This window comes from Hippopotamus amphibius, chromosome 2, assembly GCF_030028045.1.
Source record: "Hippopotamus amphibius kiboko isolate mHipAmp2 chromosome 2, mHipAmp2.hap2, whole genome shotgun sequence".
NCBI lineage: Eukaryota > Metazoa > Chordata > Mammalia > Artiodactyla > Hippopotamidae > Hippopotamus > Hippopotamus amphibius.
The window spans coordinates 53,395,576-53,419,672 of NC_080187.1; the positions used below are offsets into that span (position 1 = coordinate 53,395,576).

At 46.9% G+C, this 24,097-nt stretch overlaps 1 protein-coding gene across 1 annotated transcript; it reads right to left on the reverse strand.

Annotated features, from left to right (window-relative positions):
- Positions 1-2,491: 2,491 nt before the first annotated feature.
- Positions 2,492-23,968, reverse strand: PRSS55 (serine protease 55; the record flags this gene model as incomplete). The annotated part of the gene is made up of 8 exons (XM_057720636.1): positions 23,867-23,968; positions 22,669-22,744; positions 21,499-21,688; positions 19,431-19,681; positions 17,852-17,994; positions 8,891-9,040; positions 3,165-3,264; positions 2,492-2,544 (listed from the first exon to the last, which is right to left on the reverse strand). Coding segments are annotated over exons 1-8 (1,065 nt in total), but the record flags the coding sequence as incomplete, so codon positions are not given.
- Positions 23,969-24,097: the final 129 nt, after the last annotated feature.

Consider the following 24,097-nt stretch of genomic DNA (forward strand, 5'->3'; position numbering starts at 1 on the left):
CCCCAGGTGAAACCTGCTCCCCGTCTTCTTCCTTTCCATGTCCTTTCTTATGTAGATCATTCTGTCCTCTCACTGTCCCCAGGTTTGCTTATGTCCCCATTACCCTGCTCACCCCAGCAATCCAAGCAAACCATTTCTACTGTTAACCTTGCTCTAAGGATATTGGGTGGCCTCAGTCTGCAGCGGCTTGAAGCAGAGTTTCGGTTCCTGGCCAGTGATTGAGGGTCGTGGCGGTGGGGGCACCAAATCCTAGCCACTAGACCAGTGGTCAGTGACAAGGCCCTGGCCCTTCGGTTTTGCCGAAAAGAATTCCCACAAAGACAGAAAGTAGTGAAACAAGTAAAGTATTTCTTAGGAAAAAAAAAGAGTACAGTATGTGTGGATAGACACATGGGCGGGTTCAAAGAGAGAGTCGCGCCTCGTGGCAGTTTAAATCACTTACATGGGGCACTTTTTCTGGGTTTCCTCTGGCCAGTCATCTTGCTTTGCCTGGTTCTGAGTCCATATTTGGAATATCTCAGGGTCCTCCCCTGTGTGCACGCACATCTCTCAGCCAAGACGGATTCTAGCGAAGAGGCCTGTCGGTAGGTAGCGTCACTTACTATGGGGTGGCTCCCCCTCCCTTTTAGACCTTCCAGGAGCCTTTCTGTGCATGTGCAGTCGGGGAGTTCTCCTGACTTCAGAATGAGAAATATGTGGTCTCTGATCTTCTATCTGGGCAGGGCCCAGCCTCCTCCCTCAACTGTCCTGCTCTTTTCCTATTGATCCACAGAGAACAAACTCCAACTGTTTGCCCCAGGGGCCCATGTATCTCCTGCCTCACTAAGAGATGACTGCAGACTGCACACTAACAACTTAAAGCACAGAGACTCCTGGAGTGCTGTCGGAACTGTAGAATGTTAGCGACATCAACACTGGGCTTCCCTTCAGTGAGATTCGTCACTCTGTCCTTTGCTGAGCAATGCTGGCTTCCCTACCACAGTGCAAGCTCCAGAGAGGCATTCACCATGCCTACCTGATCACGGTGATGTGCCCGGACCTAGCGGCACGGTAGGTGCTCAAGAAATGTGTGTTGACTAAATGGCTTACTGACTATTGGCTTCCATGTTCCCGGTAGAGGAACCACAGTTTAGAGAGGAAGGAGGAGCCTCCTCCCCTGTCCCATTGCTCTGCCAGGTGCTGCCTCTACATTCTTGACAAATGTGAAATCACAGGGTTTTACTCTGTAACTCTCTCTAGAGATTCCTTTGATCAAGGAGGACACAAAGTTCAAACCAGTTTGACCAAATTCCTCAAAAAGTGAGTGATACCTGAACCCAGGTATCAGAGTTGCAGGCCAGTGTCCTTGCCTTGGACAGTGTCCAGAGGCAGGGTGGCCCAAGTGAAACAGGAGGGAAGGCCACAGGGGGCAACCTTTGAAAGCAGGACATAGCCTGAGGACATGACACAAACTGATTACAACCAAACAGGTCCACGTTGGACAAGTCAGCTTCCCCTAGACCTTGAGCCTCAGTATACCCTCCCTGTAACACAACGGCTCGCTAAATGACACGCCCACAGGCGCCATGACAGTTCCAAGGCCAATCATAAGGAACAAAAAGTGGGTGGTGGCCCAATTCCTGGAAATCCCCGCCCCTTCCTGAAAATACTTCTGAAATAGCTGGAATACTCCTCCCACTCACTGGCCCATGGAATGATGCACCCTTATAAAAACAGACAACCCCATACTATGGGGCCTTTCTCTCCTTCTGAGATGGCCCACACTCTGTCTGTGGAGTATGTTTCTCTCTAAATAAATCCACTTCTTACCTATCACTTTGTCTCTCACTGAATTATTTCTGCAATGACATCAAGAACCTGAGCTTCATTAAGTCCTGAAACCAGGTGTGTGATCTCAGTTGGAAGACCGTTGGTTCAAGTCCCAATCAGGGTTTTGGCTGGGTTGGAGTCCCGGCGCGTGGGTTTAAGTCCCAGAATGAGGTGCACGGTTACACAAGGGCTCAGTCCACCTCCATCTAGACCAGACAGGCTGGGTATGAATATCCCACCTCCTCAGAGCCCTGTCACCTTGGGCCTTGGTTTCCTCAGTCTGTAAACAAGGCCCAGTGGTAGTACCTATTTCACAGGGTTACTCTGAGGGTTGAGGGGGATCTTATCACATATATAAGAGTATTTAAAAGGGTGGCTGGCATATAGGAAGCATTATGCAGATGGCAGGCTTGATTAACAAGGAAGGCTGCACCCGTGTGTATTCTACCTGCTCAGAGCCGCTGCAGGCAGGGGTGGGGGTGGTCTGGAGGCCAGGGAATCAGAGGCATTCCTGACTTCAGCACCAAGGGAGCAGTGCAATTAGACCCCAGGCCACTGGGGCTCCTGGGGTGCCCTGGGGTCTCCAACATGCCTACCTCTGAAACTCCCTGGGGCTGGGGCATGGAGGCCTCTTTTCGTTCCCCCTTTCTGGTAGGCGAGACTCCAGCCTCCATGACCTTCCCTGAGTTCCGAAGGGCAGATTGCTCATCAAGGGAGGCGCAGCCAAGAAACCACCTGAGGGCAGATTAAAGGGACCGGAGATGCTCATCAAGACTAGGAAACCGACCACCCGAGACCCTGCACACACCCTAATCTCATCGGCAACCCCACCCTTCAACTGTTGCTATAAAACTCAGCAAATCCTCCCAGGTTGAGACACACAGTTTTTCAAGGCAGGAGCCCACTGTGTTTCCCTTTGCCTGGCAAAGTAATAAAGCTATCCTTTTCTACTTCACCCAGGACTCTGTCTCCGAGATTCGATTTGGCACCAGTGCACAGAGAAGCTGAGCTTTCGGCATCACCATCCCCCCCACTCCAGTTCTTAGCACTGTTCACTCTGAGCGAACGCCTCAACTTCCTCATCTGAGCAATGGACGTAGTCCTCTCTGCCCTGCCAGCTCTACAGGCAACAGGGATGGGTGACAATGTGCTTTTCAACAGGAGGAATAAAAGGTTTCACAGTTACTTTCCAAACAAGTGAGTTGTGTGTGTGTCACGGAGGGATCAGGGTTGGGGCAGGGGGAAGAACGCCAGCAGAGTTTTCAGCTGGAAATGCTCCTCCTGTGGAAAAACTGCCAAGAATCTGCTTCTTCAGAAACCGGGTGACCTCGGGCGGTGGCCAGCAGTCTACTCACGGGCTCCATCTGCGCCCACGGCGGGCACTGCCAGCGGCGGTGGCAGAGCGCCCAGGCCAGCGACACCGACACCCCGGCAGCATGGAAGAGGGGCTGACGTCTGCGCGGGGGCGGAAGCGGATGCGGCATTTATAGTTGGAAAACAATATGCATTCGTCAGGGTTTGCCCTTTCTTTTCTAAATTCAGAACATTTGGGGAGAGGAGAGGGTGGAATATTGATTTGCCCTCCAGGAGAGGATGATGGATGGCAGAGGCGGCAGGAAACAGGGACACTTCCCTCCTTCTCCCCTCCTTGCCCCCTCCCCATCCATCCCACCTCCATCTCTGCCTGGCTGTCCTGCTCCTCCTGGCCTCCCCTGGCTCCTGCTCTGCTGTCACTCTCTCCCTTTCCTCCCTTGCGGCCAAAATGAAGTTGCTGCCAGGGTTAGAAAGAAAACCTCAACATGCCCCATCCCTACTGGACCCCTAGACATTTCACCAAGGTAAAAGGCCCCTGGCACTTGGGTTTATTTCCCACACCCAGGCATGTGAATGTCTCACCAATAAGTCTAGAGCAGTTGTGCACTAGGTCCAATCGGCATTATGTCATCAGATTAATGCACCAGTGTGATATCTCGTGCAAGTGAATGGGGTCTTGTGATCAAGATCCCTGTGAGCTAAACTATGACATAAGCCCAGAGAGTTGATATACACCTGAGGCAGCACAGTAAAAGTGTGATGCTGGCCTTGCCAGCAGAGAACAAACTGCGTCTGATGGATCTCATGGACAGGAATGGAGGAAAAAGCATTTTTCAGATCAATAGCTGCATAGCAGATACGGGGAGAGAGGTCAGTTCACTCAAGCAATGAAATCACATCTGATACAGCAGCTGGAATTGGAGTCACCACCTTCGCAAGCTTACAGTAATCCTCTGTCATTCTCAAAGACCAGTCTGTCTTCTGCACAGGCTGGATAGGAGAGCTGAATTGGGGATGTAGTGGGAATTACCTCCCCTGGGTGTTTTAAGTACTTCATGGCTGCACTGATTTTACTGGGCAATCCCTCCAGGAATGCGGGGTTGCTTTAGTGGTTGACTATTTTCCTAGGTAGGGGCAGTTCTAGTTGCTTCCACTCGGCCTTTCCCATCATAGTATCTTTTACTCCACAGATAAGGGAACCAATGTGTTCAGAGTCAGTGCCCAGTAGTCCCCAAAGGGTCTGATTATTTCCTCTTCCACAATGCACAACTGGTAAAAGTCCATAGGTCCTTTTGGGGAAGGCTGGGAGAATGATTAACGGTATGTATGTTCCATAGTATACCGGGGTCCTTCTGCAAGGGGACCTGGACTCCCCTTCATTCAAGGGGTTCTGAGTCTGAAAAGCGGCCCAAGTTTGAGAATTAACGAGCCATAACTTTGTTTTTATGATTCAGACTAAACTTTTGTTCACTTGACCTAGGACTTTTCTGCTTACACAGAACAGGTAAGAATTAGCAGGCTTCCTGTCTACTTCACTTCTAGGAAACCTACGATCACTAGCCAACACCACCGGTCTGCAGGAGTCAGGCCATTCTGATTGCAGCGTTGACCCTGCTGTCCATCACAGGGACCACACCCTCCTTGCCTTTGGGGCTTGAGTGCAGCCACTTGGTCCCTGCCACCCCAGATCCAATCACTCTCACTGTGGTTACATTTCCCAGTTCCGTGCCTGCAGTTCCCATTGTGAAGTCTGGCCCACAGAGAAGAGCCAGGGATGCCAGGGCTCCCATCTCAAATTTATTCTGCACAGTCGTGGGGAAAAGTGTGTCTTCTGGACATTTCCAGGGGGGTGAATGGCTCTCAAATGACAAACTGACTCTAATATCCCAGTCTCCCTAAGCCACTGAATCCCTTTCTCTACATTAAACCAAAGCAGGTCTGGCAATTCTAATTCACTCACTGTGGGTCTCCTTTTGGCTCGTATTTTAGCCAACCAACCAATGAAACAAACTGTTGGGGCCCTTTCTGCCACCCCAAGATGCAACATTAGATGCAGAATCCCTGCTTGGTGAGCCCATAGCAATAAATGCCACCTGGTCCAACTTTATGTTCCTTCCACCATTAGGTCCCACAGCCTTCATGCCCACCCCCACACGTGACCCAGATTTCTATCTGCAGAAATCAGAAAACTCAAGTAGTTCTTTTGGAGGGTAGGGCAGCTCCTCATGGGTCACACTCTGAATCTCACCTGTAGGGGCTGCTGGGATGTGAGCTGGGTGATGGGTCTACGAGCCGCGAGGGCTGGCGGGGGTGGCCCTGAGGAGGACCCGCCCTGTCTTGCTCATCAGCTGCCTTGGGGGTGGTCATCACCCTTTCCTCAGGCAACGCAGGGCTACTACCCTGGGACGGGGTGGAGAGGCCACTTCTAGCGGGGACAGAGAGACTGCTGCCACTGGCAGAGACACTCATCAGAATTTAGGGCTCAAGGTCCCCAGCTCCATCAGGGGCTTCCCACACACCCCCATTCCAACTTGCAGGATCCCATTCCTTCCCAATCTGTGTCCTCACTTTAGCAGGAGACACCCTGTGAGGCTAGGAGTTCAACTCACTTTGTAATTCAGCCCATCACAGGAAGAGATTGTGGGTCTGATTTTCAGTGATCTCAGCCCTGTGCCTATAGGAGATAAGGGTCTCCTTCAAGGCAGACGTAGAAGCTTTCAGGTCATTTATTGGTCACGTGAGCTAGGAATTCGAATCCCTGAGCTCATCCTTTTCTTGCCCCACTTTGTCCAGGAACATCAGAAGCAACCAGTCAATCTCATTATACTTGTTATTTTGACCAAAACATTCAAAAGTATCATATGCATGGTCACCTAGATCCTTGCTTCTTACAGGTGTTGGATTAGGAGCTTCCAGTGATGATAGTTTGCTTTTATTTCTGTTGCCCTTCACATCATGGACGGTCAGCGCTCTTTTTCCTACTGGAAATGGTCATTAGTGTCTTTAGATCTAATCACACTAGAGAGCTAATTCTAGAAATCACAGCACCAACTCAGAAAATTCATCTTTAAGATTTTGTTCCTTTAGAACCACTCTTGGTCCTAAAATCTGTATTAGTCAGAGTTCTTCAGAGAAGGGTGTGTGTGTGTGTGTGTGTGTTTGTGCGTGCGCACGCGTATTTCTTATGAGGAACTGGATCACGTGATTAGGGAGATTGACAAGTCCAAATCTGCAGTGTGGGCTGCCAGGCTCAACACCCAGGAGAGCTGAGGTGCAGGTAGTGACCCAGGAGAGGCAATAGTGTAGATGAAATCCATAGCCAGTCTGCTGGAGACAGGCCCTTGTGCTTGAGGAGGCGGGTCTTGTTCTATTCAGGACTTCAACTAATTGGTTGAGGCCCACCCACATTATGGAGGACAATCTGCTTGCTAGAAGTTCACCAATTTAAATGCTAATCTCATCCAAAACCACCCTCCAAGTTAACACATAAAATTAACCATCGCACGCCCCCAGGTAGCCTTCACATGGTATTTTATGTTAGCCCCCAACATGCCAGGCTTACACTTGCTCTGAGACAATTTATTTTCACCCCTCTCAAGCAACCTTAATTTTTCCTCAGCCCCATCCCCTTTTTTTAATCATCCTATTTTCATTCTCTGTCTCGAGAGTCATCTCTTTTGGAGAAGAAGGGTCTGCTCCCTTTTCTCCCTGCTCTCAGCTTGTTACCACTTCTCACTGTAGGTTTATTCTTGAGCCAAGCTGAGGATGCTCATCTCCCACTTGCCCTTCATTTGATCTCTTTTCATGCTTGGAAAGACCTCACTTTTCCTTTCAGCTGATTCTCCTTTGTGGTTCAGCCCCTTTGAGGAGCCCTCTGGGTCCTGCCAGCTCCTGGGCATGGCCCGCTGCCCTCTTCAGGATTCCCCACACCCTTTAGCACTCAAGTGGAAGGCTTGGATGTAGCTGTGTCACCATTTGCCAGGAAGCTCCTTGAGGAGGGGGGTCCTGCCTCCTGCTGCATCCCACATGACACACAACACTGTGGGCTCTCAAGGTAAGACTGAAGGACTCGGTGCTGCCGTGTGCCTCTGCCCTCTGGCTTTGGTCCTTAGTGGATTCCCTGGGCTCCCCTTCAAGATGCAATGGCAATTTAGGAAACACAAAGCTTTGAACGAAAGCTCGGGCTTTTTCTTCCATGACCTACAGCAGGGATGATCCTTCTTCTGAAAGAGATTGTGAGAGAAAACACTTCCTAGTTCTCCCTTTTCCCACTCTAACCCTGCTCCACCAGTGGTCTTAAAGCGACAGTCTGTTGATGTCATTTCTTCATTTCTTTGGGAGCTCCTGAGAGCCTGGGATTCGGCTGTCCAGGAGGTCAGTCAACCAGAATGTCCACCATCAAAGGGCATCTCCAGTGGCCAGTTCATTTTATCTTTTCCCAGCATCCTGATTTCTGTGTGGGGACACCACCTACACCCACGATCAGGGCACACAGTTCTGGGTGGCTGGCCCTTTGCTGGCTCCTGGAGTGGACATGGGACTCAGGCCTAGCCTAGGACCATAACATTGTCCACCACAGTGATTGCAGCAGCAATGGGCCGTGGGCCTGTGTGTCAAGAGAACAAGACCACAGATTTTGCTGGAATTATCAGGAACAAGGTTCTCTCTATTGCAGCTGCTAAGCTGGTAGGATACAAACTAAAGGTGCTAGTGGTCATTATAGCCACTGCTTGGAAGCTCTTTTTGAGAAAGGATCCCTGTTAACATCTACTGAGCTCCTGGATTCAGCCATGCCTGAAGGCAATCAACATACCACTCCTGTTTCTTGTTTGGTTTTGTTTTTCTGTTACGTACATCTATAAACAACCCTTTTTGGCTTTATATGGTTTGAGCTTGGTAACTCACCTGCAGTGGAGAGTCATGACTACTGCAGGGACCCAGAGCCCAGTCCCTGAACCATGGCTCCACCCTGCCTGACTTCTGGTTCTATTCTCTGTTAACAGCCTCAGGTCCTAGCCCTTAGCTCCAATCTGTAGTCAGTCCCTCTTTTGGTGGCTCACTCTCACACATCCTCCTTGATTAAAAAATAGCACTGTAACAGGAAAGAGCTAAATCGGACTCCATGTGGGATCTGTTTCTTTGACTTCAACCTTTGCTTTTCGTTGCTTTTGTTATTATAATCACACATGATGAACCTGCCTCAGGGAACCCTGCCCCTTGGCCTGAATGTTAAACTAAAGTGCCTCTGTTCAGCTCACAGGGAGATAATCTGACCCTGCCCACCTGTGGACGGCTGCAAGAAAGAAGAACTTAACACACCCCCTCACCGAGGCTGGTCATTCCGGGCGATGTTTTGCAAGACTGATGGCTGTTTTTAGTTTACTTCCTCTCCGCCTCTCCCCCTCTGATTCTATAAAAGAAACTGGCATCCAGACCCCAATAAGATGGTTAATTTGAGACACTAGTCCGCCATCTTCTTGGTCTGCCAGCTTTTGAATAAAGTTGTATTCCTTGCCTCAACCCTTTGTCTCTGATTTATTGTCCTGTCATGTGGCAAGCAGAGCAAGCGTGGACTCAGGAACAGCGACTGTTTTATTATTCATAGAAAAATGGCTTAGAACAGTATGCAGGGCAGAAGGGAGAGCAGGAGCCAGAATCTGGGGCTGCCTGGCTCTGGGAATGTTGAGGCCTGAGAATTCTTTGATTTTTGTCTGGGAAAGGCTGCTGTTTTCTCAGCGCTAAAGGGCCTTCCCTCTAACTCAGTCACCTTCTTGATCCAGGAGTGGTAGTTTTCTAACAAGGTGTATATTCCTGGAGTGTTCTTCTGTCCACAGCTCTTTCCCCAGCTGACAATGCCCACCTGGTACCACTTCTCGCCAGATTCTGTGGTGCAGACTAGAGGCCCCCCGCTGTCACCCTGTGGACAGAGAACACAGATCAGCAGCAAGTCCCATTCTAAACTGTCCATCTGAGGCAGAGCACAGCTCACTCGTGGAAGAGGGGTCATGGACCTTCCAACTTCAGGCCACCAAGGGGAATCACATCGCTGCACCCCCCCCCATCCTGGCTGCATGGGGAGCGGGGGTGGGGCTGGGGGGGAATGTGCCTCACTCAGCCCAGCTCTGGGAATTGTGGCATGTAGAGCAGAGTGTGGGCAGTGGCTGGGACAGGACTGGAGAGGGAGGAGGAGCGGGAGTGCTGGCGAGAAAATAACTCCATGCACAGCGTGGAGAGAGCAAGCCGGAACACGGAGGATGTGTCGCCCAGGCAGAGGAAGAGTGGGGACCAGTTTTGTGGGTCTTAAATCAGAAGATCTGGACAGAGCTGTAAAGGGAAGGAATGAGAAGAGGATGCAGGAGTGCTGTTAGAGCTGTGGATATGAATTGGGTCTCTTCTGATGTTCTTCAAGAGGTGTGAGGGAGAAGGATGTCTCTTTTTAATTCTTTGGTGTGGGTGTTTTCAGGGGGCAAGGATGCTAAGCTTTTCTGAACATGTGGCCCCTCTGGGGTGGAATCACATGGGCCTATGACTCAGATGATTATCTATTTATATAGAAAGTATGTACCAAATCCACACTGTGTCCTACACACATACATGGCTTCCTTTTGTCCATGTATTTAATACAGGGAAAATGAAGCTTAAGGAGGATGAAGGGCTTACTCAGGGTTACATGGTGTCAGGGCCAAAGTTGGAACCAGGTCTTCCTGATGCCAAAGCACATGTTCTTTCACCCTGGGGGGCTACAATGGTTCAAGTGATCTTTGTCAGCAGAGAAGTGGCCTCCTTTTCCATGGTCATAAACAGGACTGGGAATGGGATCTTACATGAATTTAGAGGAGGAGCGATGCTTCCTGGACATGATGTGAGAGGCCCAGCTTTGGTCTCCTGACTTTTCTTTCTATCCACCCCTCCATCTCACATCTCTGTGAGGTAGGTATTTTGATTCTCATTTTATAATAATTAGAAATTGAAAGGTCAGAAGGGATCTGCTGGGGACTTCCCTGGCAGTCCAATGGTTAAGACTTTGCCTTCCAATGTGGGGAATGCGGGTTCGATCCCTGATTGGGGAGCAAAGATCCCACATGCCTCGTGGCCAAAAAACCAAAGCATAAAACAGAAGCAATATTGTAACAAATTCAAAAAAGATTTTAAAAATGGTCCACATCAAAAAAAAAAAAATCTAAAAACCAAAACAACAAAGAAGATATCTGCTCATGTCTACTGAACACAACTTTGAGGAGGAAAAACTAACTGTCAGGCATTTGGGATACAAGATCTTATGGTCTAGGGAGGGGGATGAAAACGCAAATAAACAGGATCAACTGTGTTTGATGGGACAGGAGAAGTGGGAAGAAGACATGGAAGTTGCACTGAGCAGGGAGGAATGGCTGTTGTCTCGGGAAGGCCTGTCAGGACAGCCTTCAAAGCCTTTTGTCTGCAGGATGAATAGGAATTTAACTGAAAGAGTGGGGCGGGGGGAGGGGACTGATTGGAAAGGAAATAGGTGGGAGGGGGAAGGACTAGCTAAAGGGAGGTGAGAATGAGGAAGAGCTGGACCAGGGCACAGGAAGGTCGGGCCGCTGAGGGATGCACTGAAACTGACATGATCCAGTACCCGCTGCCATTGGACTCAGAGGGTGAGGACCAGTTCCAAGGTCACAGGGTGTGGTTAACCAGGATAAAGTGCAGGGGAAGATAATGGTTACATTGTGTTCAAGCAGAGTTTGTGTTAACTGTGGGACACATCTCCAAGCAGAGAGATTACAGAGTAGAATTAACAGAGAGGTTGGAGTTCAAGGACACCCAGTAATCTTAGGACCAAAATCGAAATCACCCTTTCTGGTACAAACTATTGCCCCTAAGACTTGTCTGGTTTTTGTGGGTGTGTGCTTTTTTTGGTGGGAGTTCTAGTTCAAGGTCATGGGGCAAGAACCAAATCAACAGGATTTCCACTTAAATAGCTCCTTCCATAAGTGCTGTTTTTTTGTTTTTATCATTTTCTTCATGTTACAATGGCAAGAATGTTATAAAAACCTTATTAATGTGTTGATTGTTTGTTATTTCCTTACATACAGGGAGAGAACTGTGTCTGGGCAAGTAACTTCTAAGCCTCAGTTTCTGCATCATTAAAATGGAGATAATACCACCTACCTCCCAAAATTGCTGGTGATGAAATTTTTTAAATCTATAAGTCACTTGGCACAGGGTAAATGCCATGTAGTAAATGCTCCAGAAATGTATTAGTATTATTATTTTAGCCTTATGTATTACAAACATTACTTGTATATTTAGGAAACAGAGATTCCCTTCTTGGACTGCTGGGACTCCAGAGGGACATCTGTAAATTCATGTCCTTTCATACATAGAGTCTTATTTTTTTTCTCTTCCTCTCGGAAAGAAAGGAAGGATGCCTCAAAGAAGGGTCTGGCCTGAGCCAGCAAGGACGTGGGACTGATGACAGCCCACCAAAGCGGAACTTTTTTCCAAAGACTAAGGCTGGTAGCCAGAGACTTGTCTGGTTAGAAACACACTGACCACAGAGCCTCCTAAGTTCATCACTGTGTTAATTACACCATGTGATCACTCCTGTCCATTTTGAGTGAGAAGCAGATGACCTCGCTTCCATCCTGGCCCCACTACCTCCTGGACCTCAGGCAAATCACTTAAATCCTAAATCCTTGTTTTCTCTTCTGTTAAACAGGGAGAGTGAGACCTGCCCAGCCCATCTTACAGGGCAGTGGAGAGAATCAAATTATTGAACATGTGCAAAAGAGCTATGGAGTTCTTAAACTGCTTTGGAGCCATTCAGATAGCGAAGCGAACGATCGATGATTAAAATAACCATGTTTTCTCATCCGTGAAACTGTTGCGATTAAATATTTTTATACATTTCTTTCTGGCTCTAAAAGTCTAAGATTCTATGGAATGAAATAAGATTTTCATGCAAGTGTCATGGGTGAGGATGGGTTCAAGATAACACCCTGGAAAGTTAGCCCAGGACAGTGGAAATACTCTGAGTGATATTATACATGATGGTGCATGTCATTGTACATTTGACCGTAGAATGGACAACACCAAGAATGAACGCTAATATAAACTGTGGACTTTGGGTGATTGTGTCAATGGAGGTTCATCAGTTCTAACACATGTACCGCTCTGATGGGGATGTTGATGGTATGGGAGATTATGCGTGTGTGGAGACAGGGGTTTTGTGGAAAATCTCTATATCTTCCTCTCAATTTTTGAAAGAACCTAAAACTGCTCCAAAAAAAGGAAAAAATAAGATTTTTAAAGAAAGTAGCTTAGGTTGACATCCAAGTCAGCTTGGCAGCCTCGTGACCAAATTGCCAGACAGCCCAGCTGGCTGCCAGCTCTTTTTCTTTTTTTTTAAAGATTTTTGTTTTTTTGATGTGGATCATTTTTAAAGTCTTTGTTGAATTTGTTACAATATTGCTTCTGCCTTACCTCTTGGTCGTTTGACTGCGAGGCACCTGGGATCTTAGCTCCCTGACCGGGGATTGAACCCACACCCCCTGCTTTGGAAGGTGAAGTCCTAACCACTGGACAACCAGGGAAGTCCTGGCTGCCAGCTCTCAACTCCCCTCCACAGCAGCCCCTGTCAGGATCTCTCTCAGATGTCCCCTCCTCTAGGGCTACTGTAACTGACAGGCAGTTTCCAGTTTCCTTGGAAGGTTCATCTCTTTGGCAAATATTTGTGGAGTATTTTTCATGCCAAGCACTGTGCTAGGCACTGGGAATCCAGCCATGAATAAGAACATTTCCGCTGGAGTTGAGGAGACAGATGAGAAAACTGTGCAGCATTGCGATGCCTGTTTCTCAGATGTTGCTGGTCCTTCACAAGAAGTACTGTATTGCTAGCTGGGGACGTATTTAATTTTATATTTTGTTGGACTGTGTCATTTTTTTTTTTAAGTTGAATTTTTTTTTTCATAGTGTAACCTTAGGGGATTACAAAGAGGAAAAGCGCTGGAAAAAGTAACCGCAAAATTCAATTGATTTTATTTTAATTTGTATTTTAAGTACAGCATAATCTTATTGCCGTTATTTTGAACATAGTGTTTTAAATGTTTTCATTATAAAATTATAATTTCCCTTCATTATGTGATGATGTGTTTTATTCAAGTTTGCTAAGTTTAAAAGTATGATTTTATTTTTAAGGGCAATTACTTTTAAACCCTAGGGGACTTTCTGCCTGACTTATCTGGTTTTAAGTGATGATAATATTATATAATTTCAGAAAACTTTCCTTGCCTGGATCACTGTCAGCTTATTTTCAGCACTAGAAAGCTTTCTAAACAGAGAGCAGAGCTTTTCACTTCACAATTTTTTTTCTAAAAAGGCTTAAAATGATAACAGCAAATTTATTTATAGCACTCTTAAGTAATAGATGATTAACTTCAGAAGCTTTCATTAAAGTGCATTTTGATAGGGGAGGGATTGGAGCAAAAATCCTAGACTCCAGATGGTAGATCCAACCATTGAAGCAAAGGGGACAGAAAATGTCATCAAAGATGACACTTGCTTCTTTCACGTGTTGCAGTTGGTTTTGGCCATTTCAATACGGGATGGTGATGAATCAGAGAGATTGAAAGGATAGGTGTGAATACTGATGGGGGTGAGCAAGCAGGGGTGACAGCCTGGGACAGCATCTAGTCTCCCACACATGGCCATCCTGCCTTACTGACCTTGCTCTGCTCAACTCTCCACACTCATCCCTAGTTACCTCTGGCTTCTGAAATATTGAAAGTTCCCTGAACACAAGATGCTCTTTCAAGCCTCTGTGATTTTCCCCCAATTCTCCCTGGAATGCTCTCTCTTTCCAATCATACTATTAAATGTTGTTTTCCCCTTTTCAGTTGATATCGGAGCCCTTTGTCTCCTGCTCCAATATGAACTGGCTGCTCCCCAGGTCTGCGGCGTGGCTAGGATCCAAGATCTTCATTTAACCATTGTTATTGGGAAGCTTTGTCTTCTCTTTGTCTTTTAACTTTGATGTAACTGCAGAGTCATGTGCAGTTGGAAGAAATAATACACAGATATCCCACGTACCCTTGACACGTTTCCCCCAATGGTACCATCTTGCAGAACTACATATGTTACAACAGCACAATCGGGGTATTAACACTGATGCAGTCAATATACAGAACATGTCCATCACCACGAGGATCCCTCATGTCACCCTTTTAAGGCTACATCCACTTCCTTCCACCCCTAAACCCTCCTTAAACCCTGACAACCACTAAGCTGTTCTCCCTTTGTATAATTTTGTCATTTCAAGAGTGTTATGTAAATAGAATCACACAATGTGGGACCTTTGGGAATCAGCTTGTCTCACACAGCTTGAGTTTCTGGACACATCCATGTCGTTGCATGTATCAGTAGTTTGCTTCTTGTCACAGCTGAGTGGTATTGCCTGGTATGGGTGTACCACAGTGTATTTAACTTTCCATGTCTCAAAGGACATTGGTTTCCAATTTGGTCTATTATGAGTAAATCTGCCATAAACACTCCTGCACAGGTTTTTGTGTGAACACAAGCCTTCATTTCTCTGGAATAAACACCTAAGAATGCTATTTGCTGGGTTATTTGGCAAGAGCCTAAAAGCTGCTCAGTTTTTAAAGAAACTACAAACTTGTTTTCCAGAGTGATTAGGCTAGTTTAAACTCCCCCAAGCAATGTACGAGTGATCCAGTTTCTCTGTGTTCTTGTCAGGGTTTGGTGTTGCCACTATTTTTTTTATTTTAGCCATTCTGTGGTGTGTAGTGATACCTGATTGTGGTTTTGATTTGCATTTGCTTGATGGCTAGTGGAGTTGAACATCTTTTCATTTTCTTACCTGCCATCTCTCCTCTTCAGAGAAATGTCTCTTCTTGTCTTTTGCCCATTTTTGAATTAGATAGTGTGTTTTTATACTGTTGACTTTGAGTCCTTTATATAGTCTAGGTATAGTTCATTTGTTGGATATTATCTCCCAATCCATAGCTTGTCTTTTCATTCTCTAAATATTGTCTTTCACGTAGGAAAAGTTTTTAATTTTGATGAGGTCCAGTTGATCAATTTTTCCTTTTATAAGTTGTGTTTTTGGTGTTACTCTATGTCCCAAAGAACTTCTATTTTTTTCTAAAAAAATTTTATAGTTTTACATTTAAGTGCATGATTCATTTAGAGTTTTTTTTTAAATAATTTATTTTTATTGGCTGCATTGGGTTTTCATTGCTGCACTCGGGCTTTCTCTAGTTGCAGCAAGCAGGGGCTACTCTTCATTGTGGTGTGAAGGCTTCTCATTGTGGTGGCTTCTCTTGTTGCGGAGCACAGGCTCTAGGCACGTGGGCTTCAGTAGTTGTGGAGCATAGGCTTAGTTGCTTCGCAACATGTGGGATCTTCCTGGACCAGGGACTGAACCCGTGTCTCCTGCATTGGCAGGTGGATTCTTAACCACTGCACCACCAGGAAAGTCCCCATGTTAAGTTGTTTTTTTTTTTTTTTTTTTATTGGCTGTGTTGGGTCTTTTTTGCTGTGCTCGGGCCTTCTTTTTAGTTGTGGTGAGCGGGGGCTACTTTTCGTTGTGGTGTGCAGGCTCCTCATTGCCATGGCTTCTCTTGTTGCAGAGCATGGGCTCTAGGCGCATGGGCTTCAGTAGTTGCAGCACATGGGCTCAATAGTTGTGGCTCACGGGCTCTAAAGCGCAGGCTCAGTAGTTGTGGTGCACAGGCTTAGTTGCTCCGCGGCATGTGGAATCTTCCTGGAGCAGGGATCGAACCTGTGTCCCCTGCATTGACAGGTGGATTCTCAACCACTGCGCCACCTAGGAAGCCCTCCCATGTTAAGTTTTGATTGAATTTATTCTAAGAGTGAATAGTTACTGATTTTTTAAAAGAAGATTCTTTACTCAGATTTTTAGCTTTATTTTTCCTTATCCTATGTGTATTAATAAATGGAATCCATGTATATTTGTGAAACTCTCTATACTACGTATTACAATCCTGTCTTGAGTATTGGGATATGACACTCTGGTTCTCATACGAATCTTCTGTTTTAACAGGCCTCATAAAACTTGGAGTTGGGGAAGTGGGGTGCAGACTCCTTTCCATTGAATTGGGATGAAAGTCTGGACACCCCACTCATACCAGCAATGACACCAAGGGGAGGAGCAGGAGTGCAGCTACCGTTGGGTGGGAGTCCAAGCTTCCCAGGTGGCCTCCACTGACATTAGGGGAACAGAGGACAGCTCATTATGACTAGATGGTAGTTAAAGTCTTGGCTTTCCACTCAGCCTCCTCTGACACCAGCGTGGCGGGCAGGGGGAGGGGAGAAGGTGAGGATGTCCACTTGACCTTAGTGCTGGGGTAGGAGTGCTGTGGGGTTTTTCCTGGTGTTTTGCTGGAATAGAATGATAATTGTTAAAAAGTTTCTGCCTTGCTAGATTGTCCTTTTCCTGGTCCAAAGAGAGGAAGGCTTTCTTGTTTTGTTTTGTTTTGTTTTGTTAGTTTATGTTTGTGCCAATTGGCTTTTTCCCCCCAGCTCCTCTCAGGAGATGCTGAGCTGTTACATACTACCATCTAGGATGGGATATAAGAGGCAAAAAGAAAACCCAAGGAATTCACTGCTGTGTCATTCCTTAAGTATTAGGATATCTGTTTCCAATTTCATCATCTCATCACCTTTCAGAGACTTTATTTTTGTTTCACAATGTAATGTCCAGTGCTTTCAGCTGTATTTAGTGGGAGGGATCAAGAGAAATGTGGCTACTCCATCTTGTCCAGAACCAGAAGTCCCAATCCTCTTTTTCGTTTTGTGCTCTTTTAAATTGTCCAGAATGTGGGGAGAACACAAGGCTCGCATGACATTGGTTCTGTCTCTCTCTGTGCACCTCATGATATTCACCACCACATGGGCGACCCTAAACCTGGAGCCATTGCTGCTGGAGTTCACTCTTTCCCACCCTACAGCCCTTCTGTGAGACAGCCTTTTCATCCCTCTGCAGAACATTTAACATCTGCACTTACATTTTTACACCAGTGAATGACCAAATCCACTGCCCAGTCAATGAGTAGGACTAAATGGGGTCCTCGGAGTGATCCCTCTCAAGATGAATCCCTTGCAACCTTAGAGCCAGAGGAAGCTAATTTATAGGGTTGTCCCCCTATTTTTTCTAGTATCAATCAAAAAATGTTTTTCTTTTTAAATTTTTGTGTTCGTTTTATTAAAGACAAGCTAAGCTACCAGGCTTTTGTTCAATGAAACCTACATGCATTATCCAATACACTATGATTGTTTACCCAACTGCCCGCCCAGGAGATTGTGGGCTCCTTTAGGCAAGAAACCCTGTCTCATCAATGGTTGGATCCCAGGGCTTAGTACACTCAACAAAGGTAGCTAAAATTAATGAAGTAAAATAATTCCCTATATAGATCTCAAATCTTCCTTGGCTTTTTGTTTTTTTTAAGAAGTCTCAGAAATGGAAAAAGTCTTGGAGCCCTACCTGGAGAAGGCCAGAAACATTTATGCAGGGTTGTTGTGTGCTGAATCCCAGGCACGCACGGATATTCCATGGATCTGACAGTAAGTATTCCTGAATCTATGTCCCCATTCCCATATCTCAGCCTGACTCCCACACATTTTCCAAACTTTATTTTCTATTCCCCATGGGGAGAGGATGCCTTTACACTGGCAGCCCGAGGGGATGGAGGGGATACACCCAAGTTACCTGGCAAGCATCGTAAGTCTCATTCTCATATCCAGCACAGAGCATGTTTTTGGTAAGTTTTGGAAATTCCTTTAAACACTTCTCCCAATCCATGATGGTCATAGGCACTTTCAGCAGCTCCGTTTCCATAGGCTGTTTGAGACCTGACCCCAAAGAAGGCCCATTAGAAAGCAGGCCCAGTGCCAATGAAGCAACCGAGCACGCCCTAGACCATCCTACCCAGCGTCCCGCCAGCCACTCGTCCACCTTTTTCTTTTTTCACATTTTCACAGAACCTCACTCTCCATGTCCTTCCAGTGATCCCTTGCAATTTACTCACTCCACCACCCCAGACTCTTCCAAACAAGTCCCCACCTACTTGAGCGATCCCTTCCAGTCAAAATCATATTCCTGCCTCCAAGAAGACTTCCAACTTGGCTCCAACAACCCTACAGACTTGACTTCTTGGAACTGGCTATCAGTCATTTCTCAGCGTAATCCTACCTCTTCAGTATATCTGCCCATCGCTACGTTCTGTTATGCGAGTATGACGCCTTTAATACAGGGCTGCTGAAACTGGGTTTGCACTCCCAGCAAAAAAAGCTTTCAGGTCCCCCAGGCAAAGGTAGGTTGGTTAAGCGTCTTTACAGGGGGTTTGCCAAGGCCCTTCCTGGACTGCTGGCTTCCAGGAATTTGTCTGGACTTCTCTCCATCTCATTAACTCTGACCGCGTGGAGATTTCAAAAGTCTTCTCCTTATTGAGTATTTTTCATCTTGCAGGCACCCATCTGTCTCTTTCTCACTTCTAAATTTTGAGTCGTGCCCAGAGCACTGAATCAGTGTTATACCAGTTGCTCTCTAGTCGCTAAACTCCTGAAATACCTACCATCTCTCAGACCCCAGCTCATTGCAAAGCATCCCTAAGGACCTGGAGTCTCATTCAGGCCTGAGCTAGTGCTGTGCTGTTCCCATCCCTCCCCTACAAATTGTGTTGAGTTTTCTTTGGGGACAGTCCAGCGGGGCTTTCATAATCCTTTTATTACCCCTGTCCAGTTCCTCCTATTTTGGCCAAGTGACAATGTAACAACAAGTAACAACAACAGATTCATCTCTAAGTATGGCTGGGCAACACTCCAGGACCATCTAAAGTCTAAGCCAGGGCAGGCATCTTGAATGCCTGTAGGAACCAGGTGGGAAACATCAATACGTGAATTGGGGAGATGTGAGAGAGTAGAGTAGAGAGCCCCTGGCAAACTGGAGGGTTTACACTCAATGACACAAACAAAACTGCTGTGTGCTGGTGGAATAGGACCACACCCAGGGATGGCTCACACCTGGCATCTCAGCTCCGGGCCTAGGGGATGTTTCCTTGGCACTTGGAAGAGGCTGCGATCAGCCCTCTGTGGGTTTCTGATGTGCAGAGATTTGTTTCAAAGCAAGCCCCTCTTCCCCGCTGCCGCCTTCCTCAGCCCTCTCTCCCTTTCGCCCTCTCTCCCTTTCTCCCTCTCCCTGATCCTTTAGGTTTACTGGCCCATCCTCAGACGCCTGTGATGTGGCCTTTCCTCCAGCTGCTCCCAGGAGATGCTGAGCTGTTACGTACCCGTTTTGGTCTGCCCCCATCCTGCCACCCAGCATTTGTGCCACCTGGAGGGGCCTGGCTGCGTGGGCATGCAGATGGGTATCTTCAGTTCATTGAATGTGATGGGAGTGTCCAACAGCAGCAAGGCAATATCATTGTCCATGTTGAGTTTTTGAAAGTTCTTGTGCAGAATTACACTTGTGACTCCCTTCACTTCCAGGGATGGGCTGCTCAAGCTATTGGTTCCCAGCACGACTCTCAGTTCTGTTGGCCTGGTGGCAGAGAATCAGAGGGGGAGAAGGAGGAGGGGAAGGAAAGTCGCAAGGCACGCAGAATCTGCTGTGCCCGAAAACCCTAAATCCCAGGTGGCTCTAGTGGCCTTTTGGACTTGTCCTACAGGGGCTGTTGCTCAGAAGATGTGAGAATTTGAAAAAGGTAGAGAAGGAGGGTAAAACAGCCAGTGCGGCCGACCACAGCTCCATTGCTACTCCAGAATCATCCCAGAGATGTGAATGGGTTACTCCCACCTCATGGGACAAAGACAGGACTTAGCTTTGCCTGGCCCCCGCCCCACGATGAAGAGCCCACAAAAGACCACTTGGCACAGATCAAACTAGCCCTCAGATAGGTAAGGGATTATTATATCAATTTGTCTACCAGCAATGTAGAGACTCAGGAACAGAATTTTTTTTTTTGTAACACACACCATTGACCAAAGTTTAAAATTCAGAATATATAAAGAGAGTCTACAGATAAAAAAAATTGTCAAAGCCCCAACAGACATTACAATCCTTAAATACACCAATCTACCTTAAATATGCCAATATACAATCCTTAAATATACCAATAAACTTGCAAATATCAACTTAGCAATAGTAAGAAAAATGCAAATTAAGACTACAATTATAATAGTATTTCATGTCTACCAGAAAAGCAAAAATTAAAAATTCTGAAAAAGTAGCAAGTATTGGTGATAATTTTAACACTAATACATCACTGGTGGAAATTTAAATTGGTGCAAGCACTTTGGAAAAGCATTCAGATTTTCTAATAAACTTGAGGATGCACAAGCCCTATGATTCTACATCTTCTCTCCTAGGAATATACTCTGGCACATATGCACCAGAAGACCCACGCAAGAATCAGGAACAGATTTTAATCCAGACCTGCCACTGATGAAGCAGAAAGAATCTTCAGTAATAACTCAGGAATTTCCCTCCAGGCAGAATGGCCCGGAACTTTCCAACAGCCAGTTCTTAAGTATTCCATGGCAGCAGGGGCAAGAAGTTTCCTTGGTTATTCCAGGGTGAAACTTCCCCTAGGTTTTTGATTAACCCTTTATGGTTCATCTTTCTGTGTATCTTCAAACTTTCTTTAGGTGGTAGAGCAGAAAAGCACAAGTGATGGAACTGGATTTAAATCCTGTTTCTGTCTACTAGATGTGTACCTTGGGTGAATCACCCAACCTTATTGAACACCAGTTTCCTTCTCTATAAAATAAGGATGTTCATTTTACCTGCCTAAGGGTTTTTGTAAGATCAAATGAGTTAAAAGGGGGTTATTCATTCTACCTGCCTCAGGGTTGTTATATGATTAAACAAGTTAATACGCATAGTGTCTTAGCAGGTCTCTGGCACATGATTAGGAATCAGTAAATGCTCTATTTTCCACCACTCTCCCAGAGTGCAGTGAAGACTCTACAAGGAGCAGGGAAGTAGGGTGTCAGATGGCCCAGGAACCCAGACCTCCAGAATTAGGAGGATTTCCTCCTAGAAGGACTTGAAAGTCCCAGGAAAGGTGGACAGACCAAGCACTTCGGCTCCACCAAGCCACAGATGTCCCTAGAAAGGACCATATGTGACCTCAGGGAAGCCACAGTTACTGGTCCTGGGTGACAACAAAGACGGCACGGCTAGCCCCGGGTTCACAGCCGCAGCCCCAGGGCTGGAGGGGGTGGATGGTGGTCATTCATGTCTGATCCAGGACCCACCAGCCCCAAGACTCCTCTCAGCAATTGAGTCTGGCTGAGTGTGGGGTTCCTGGAGAGAGGGCACAGTGTCAGAAGCAATGGGATGGACTTGGTACTTACGAGATCTCAGGGTGAACACAGTGGGCCGCTGAAATGATCCACCACTCGTTGATGATGGCGCCACCACAGAAATGTTCATTTCTTGCTTGAATACTTACCTGCCATGGAAACTCACCCACCTCAGCCTCCATCCCTCCTATGATTCTGGAATACTGAGCTCCTCTCTCAAAAGCAGGTCTTTTACCACATTCTGGTAGGATGGAAGAGAAAGGAAAGGAAAAGATGCAACACTTAGTCAATATCCATAGGACACCCATAAGTAGCTATCATTATACCCATTCGAGAGATGGGGAAACTGAGGCTGGCCCAGTAAAGCACCCTTAGAAACACGAGTAAGCCAACAGATGCTTCACATTTGTTGCCCAGAGGCTGGGATGTGTTCAGAAGTGTTGACTCTATCTCCCTTCCAGACAGGCAAGTCACTTTACTGAGCTAGTTTCTGCTCTCATCCAAGAGAAATCAGAGGAAAATACTTGCCCAGGGCCAACCAGGAGTGGTTGGCAGGATAATGCCTTCCTCCCCAAAAGATGTCCACATCCTAATGGACCATGCCCTGGGACTCATGCATGTGTTACCTTACAAGGCAAAGGGGACTTTGCAGATGGAATTAAGGTTGCTAATCAGCTGACCTTAAAAAGGGGAGATTATCCTTGGATAATCTGAGTGGACCCAATGTAATCACACGGGTCCTTCAAAGTGGTAGAGGGAAGCAGAAGAAGAGAGATGTGACTGTAGAAGAAAAGCACAGAGAGATGCAATATTGCTGGCTTTGAAGATGGAGGAAGGGGTTGCAGGCCAGTGTATACAGATGACCTCTGGAAGCTGGAAAAGGCAAGTTAACAGACTTCCTTAGAGCCTCCAATAGGAATGCAGTCCTGCTGACAACCTTATCTTAGCCCAGAGAGACCCAAGTGGGAGTTCTGTCCTACAGAACTGTAAACAATTTGTATTGCTTAAATCACTAAGTTTGCGGTAATTTGTTACAGCAGCAACAGGAAACTAATACACACAGGACACCAGAAGGGTGGCCCAGAAAGGGCCTGAACCCACAGGAAGCCTTGAGATATTCTAGGTTAGAACATTCTGTTCCAGGCAGAGCCACTCCATTTCCTGGGAGGCTGAGAACAATGGCTGCCGCTGCCTGTTTGGAAGAGACAGCAGCTTCCAAACCGATTTCAGATCCAGCCCCACACCCCGAGGAGGAGGAGGCACTCTTAGTGTTTTCTAACTTGAACGTGGTCTTGTACTAGAACAAAGAATGAGTTTGACTCTGAAGAGCCTAAGACCCCCTTCCTCTCTCTTTTTGAGGCTACTTTTCCAACTATCCACTCCACTAAGGTTTTAAGGACTTTATGAGTGGGAGGGACCTAGTGGTGGTTATTTTTAGTTTGGGGGAAAAAAAAAAAACAGAGTGAAAATGTATCAATATGTGTCAATAGCCTTCAGCTGTCAGTGACATACAAAGGTTTTTTCCAGGACTTTTTGGTCTGCACTTCCTCCTTTATTTACCAAACTCACATGTAGTGCTTACCACGTGTCTGGACACCATTACACACTCTGGAGTCCCAAAGCCTGAGTCTGAATCCTGGCTCTGTTGCTTATCTGCTGAATGATTTGGGGAAAACAACTTATTCTTACTTATCATCACTTTCTTTATTCCCAAGATGAAGAGAAGCTAATACCTACCCTACAGAACAGATGTACAGACCAAATGAGATAACGGGTGTTGAAGTGCCCAACACAGCATAAATCTTCAAGCCATGTTAGCTGTCAGAATTTACCATGCCACTTTGCACCAAGGGCCCCCTTTCCTGGGTCTTGAGAACAACCTAGATCAGCAGCGTGGAACCGTGTGGACATGTAGGTTAACACCAGAGCACAAAGACCTAAGCAGTGATGGAGGCAGTGCCAAAACGGTGAGCAGAGATTTGAGCCGTCGGGGGCACTTGGACCCCCTCCCAATGAGGCCAGCTTTGCTGATTCTTTGCCCACAGTCACTCCATGTGACCAAGCCCGGGCCGGAATGAGGGAGGCCGGGGACGAGGGCTGTATTCCGTCCGTGAGGCCAAGTGCAGAGAGGGAAATGTGGGCCCTAGAGTCACCCTGGGGCCAGTCCTGGCTCTACCATTTCTCTGCTGTGAGGTTCTGGACCAATCTTAACCTTCCTGAGGCTCAGAGCTCCTCCTCCACACATGGGGCTAAGAGTGGAGAGCCCACCAGGGTGGTGTGGGCATCTCATGGGTGAAAGCACTTGACCCATAACAGCTTCCTTCCCACCTCAGCCACCCCCCACCCCACCCCCACCAAGAGAGAGAAGCAACCTATCAGGAGCTGTGAGGAGCTGCCCCCTGTGGAGCACAGCAGGCACCTCCATCCCCACCCCCACTCCATCTCCTGTGCACAAGGATATCCTGAGCACGGGCTCGGCATCCGAGGTCCAGGACTGATGCCCTGCTCGTTCTGGGCCCATGCTTCCGGGTGCTGCATGACTCATTCAAGGATAAATTCTCAGGTTTCAAATTCAAAACTTAAGGTCAGACGGATCGAACTCGGGGCTGGGGCGAGAGAAGGAACAGAGGAAGTGGTTTCGAGGAGGAGC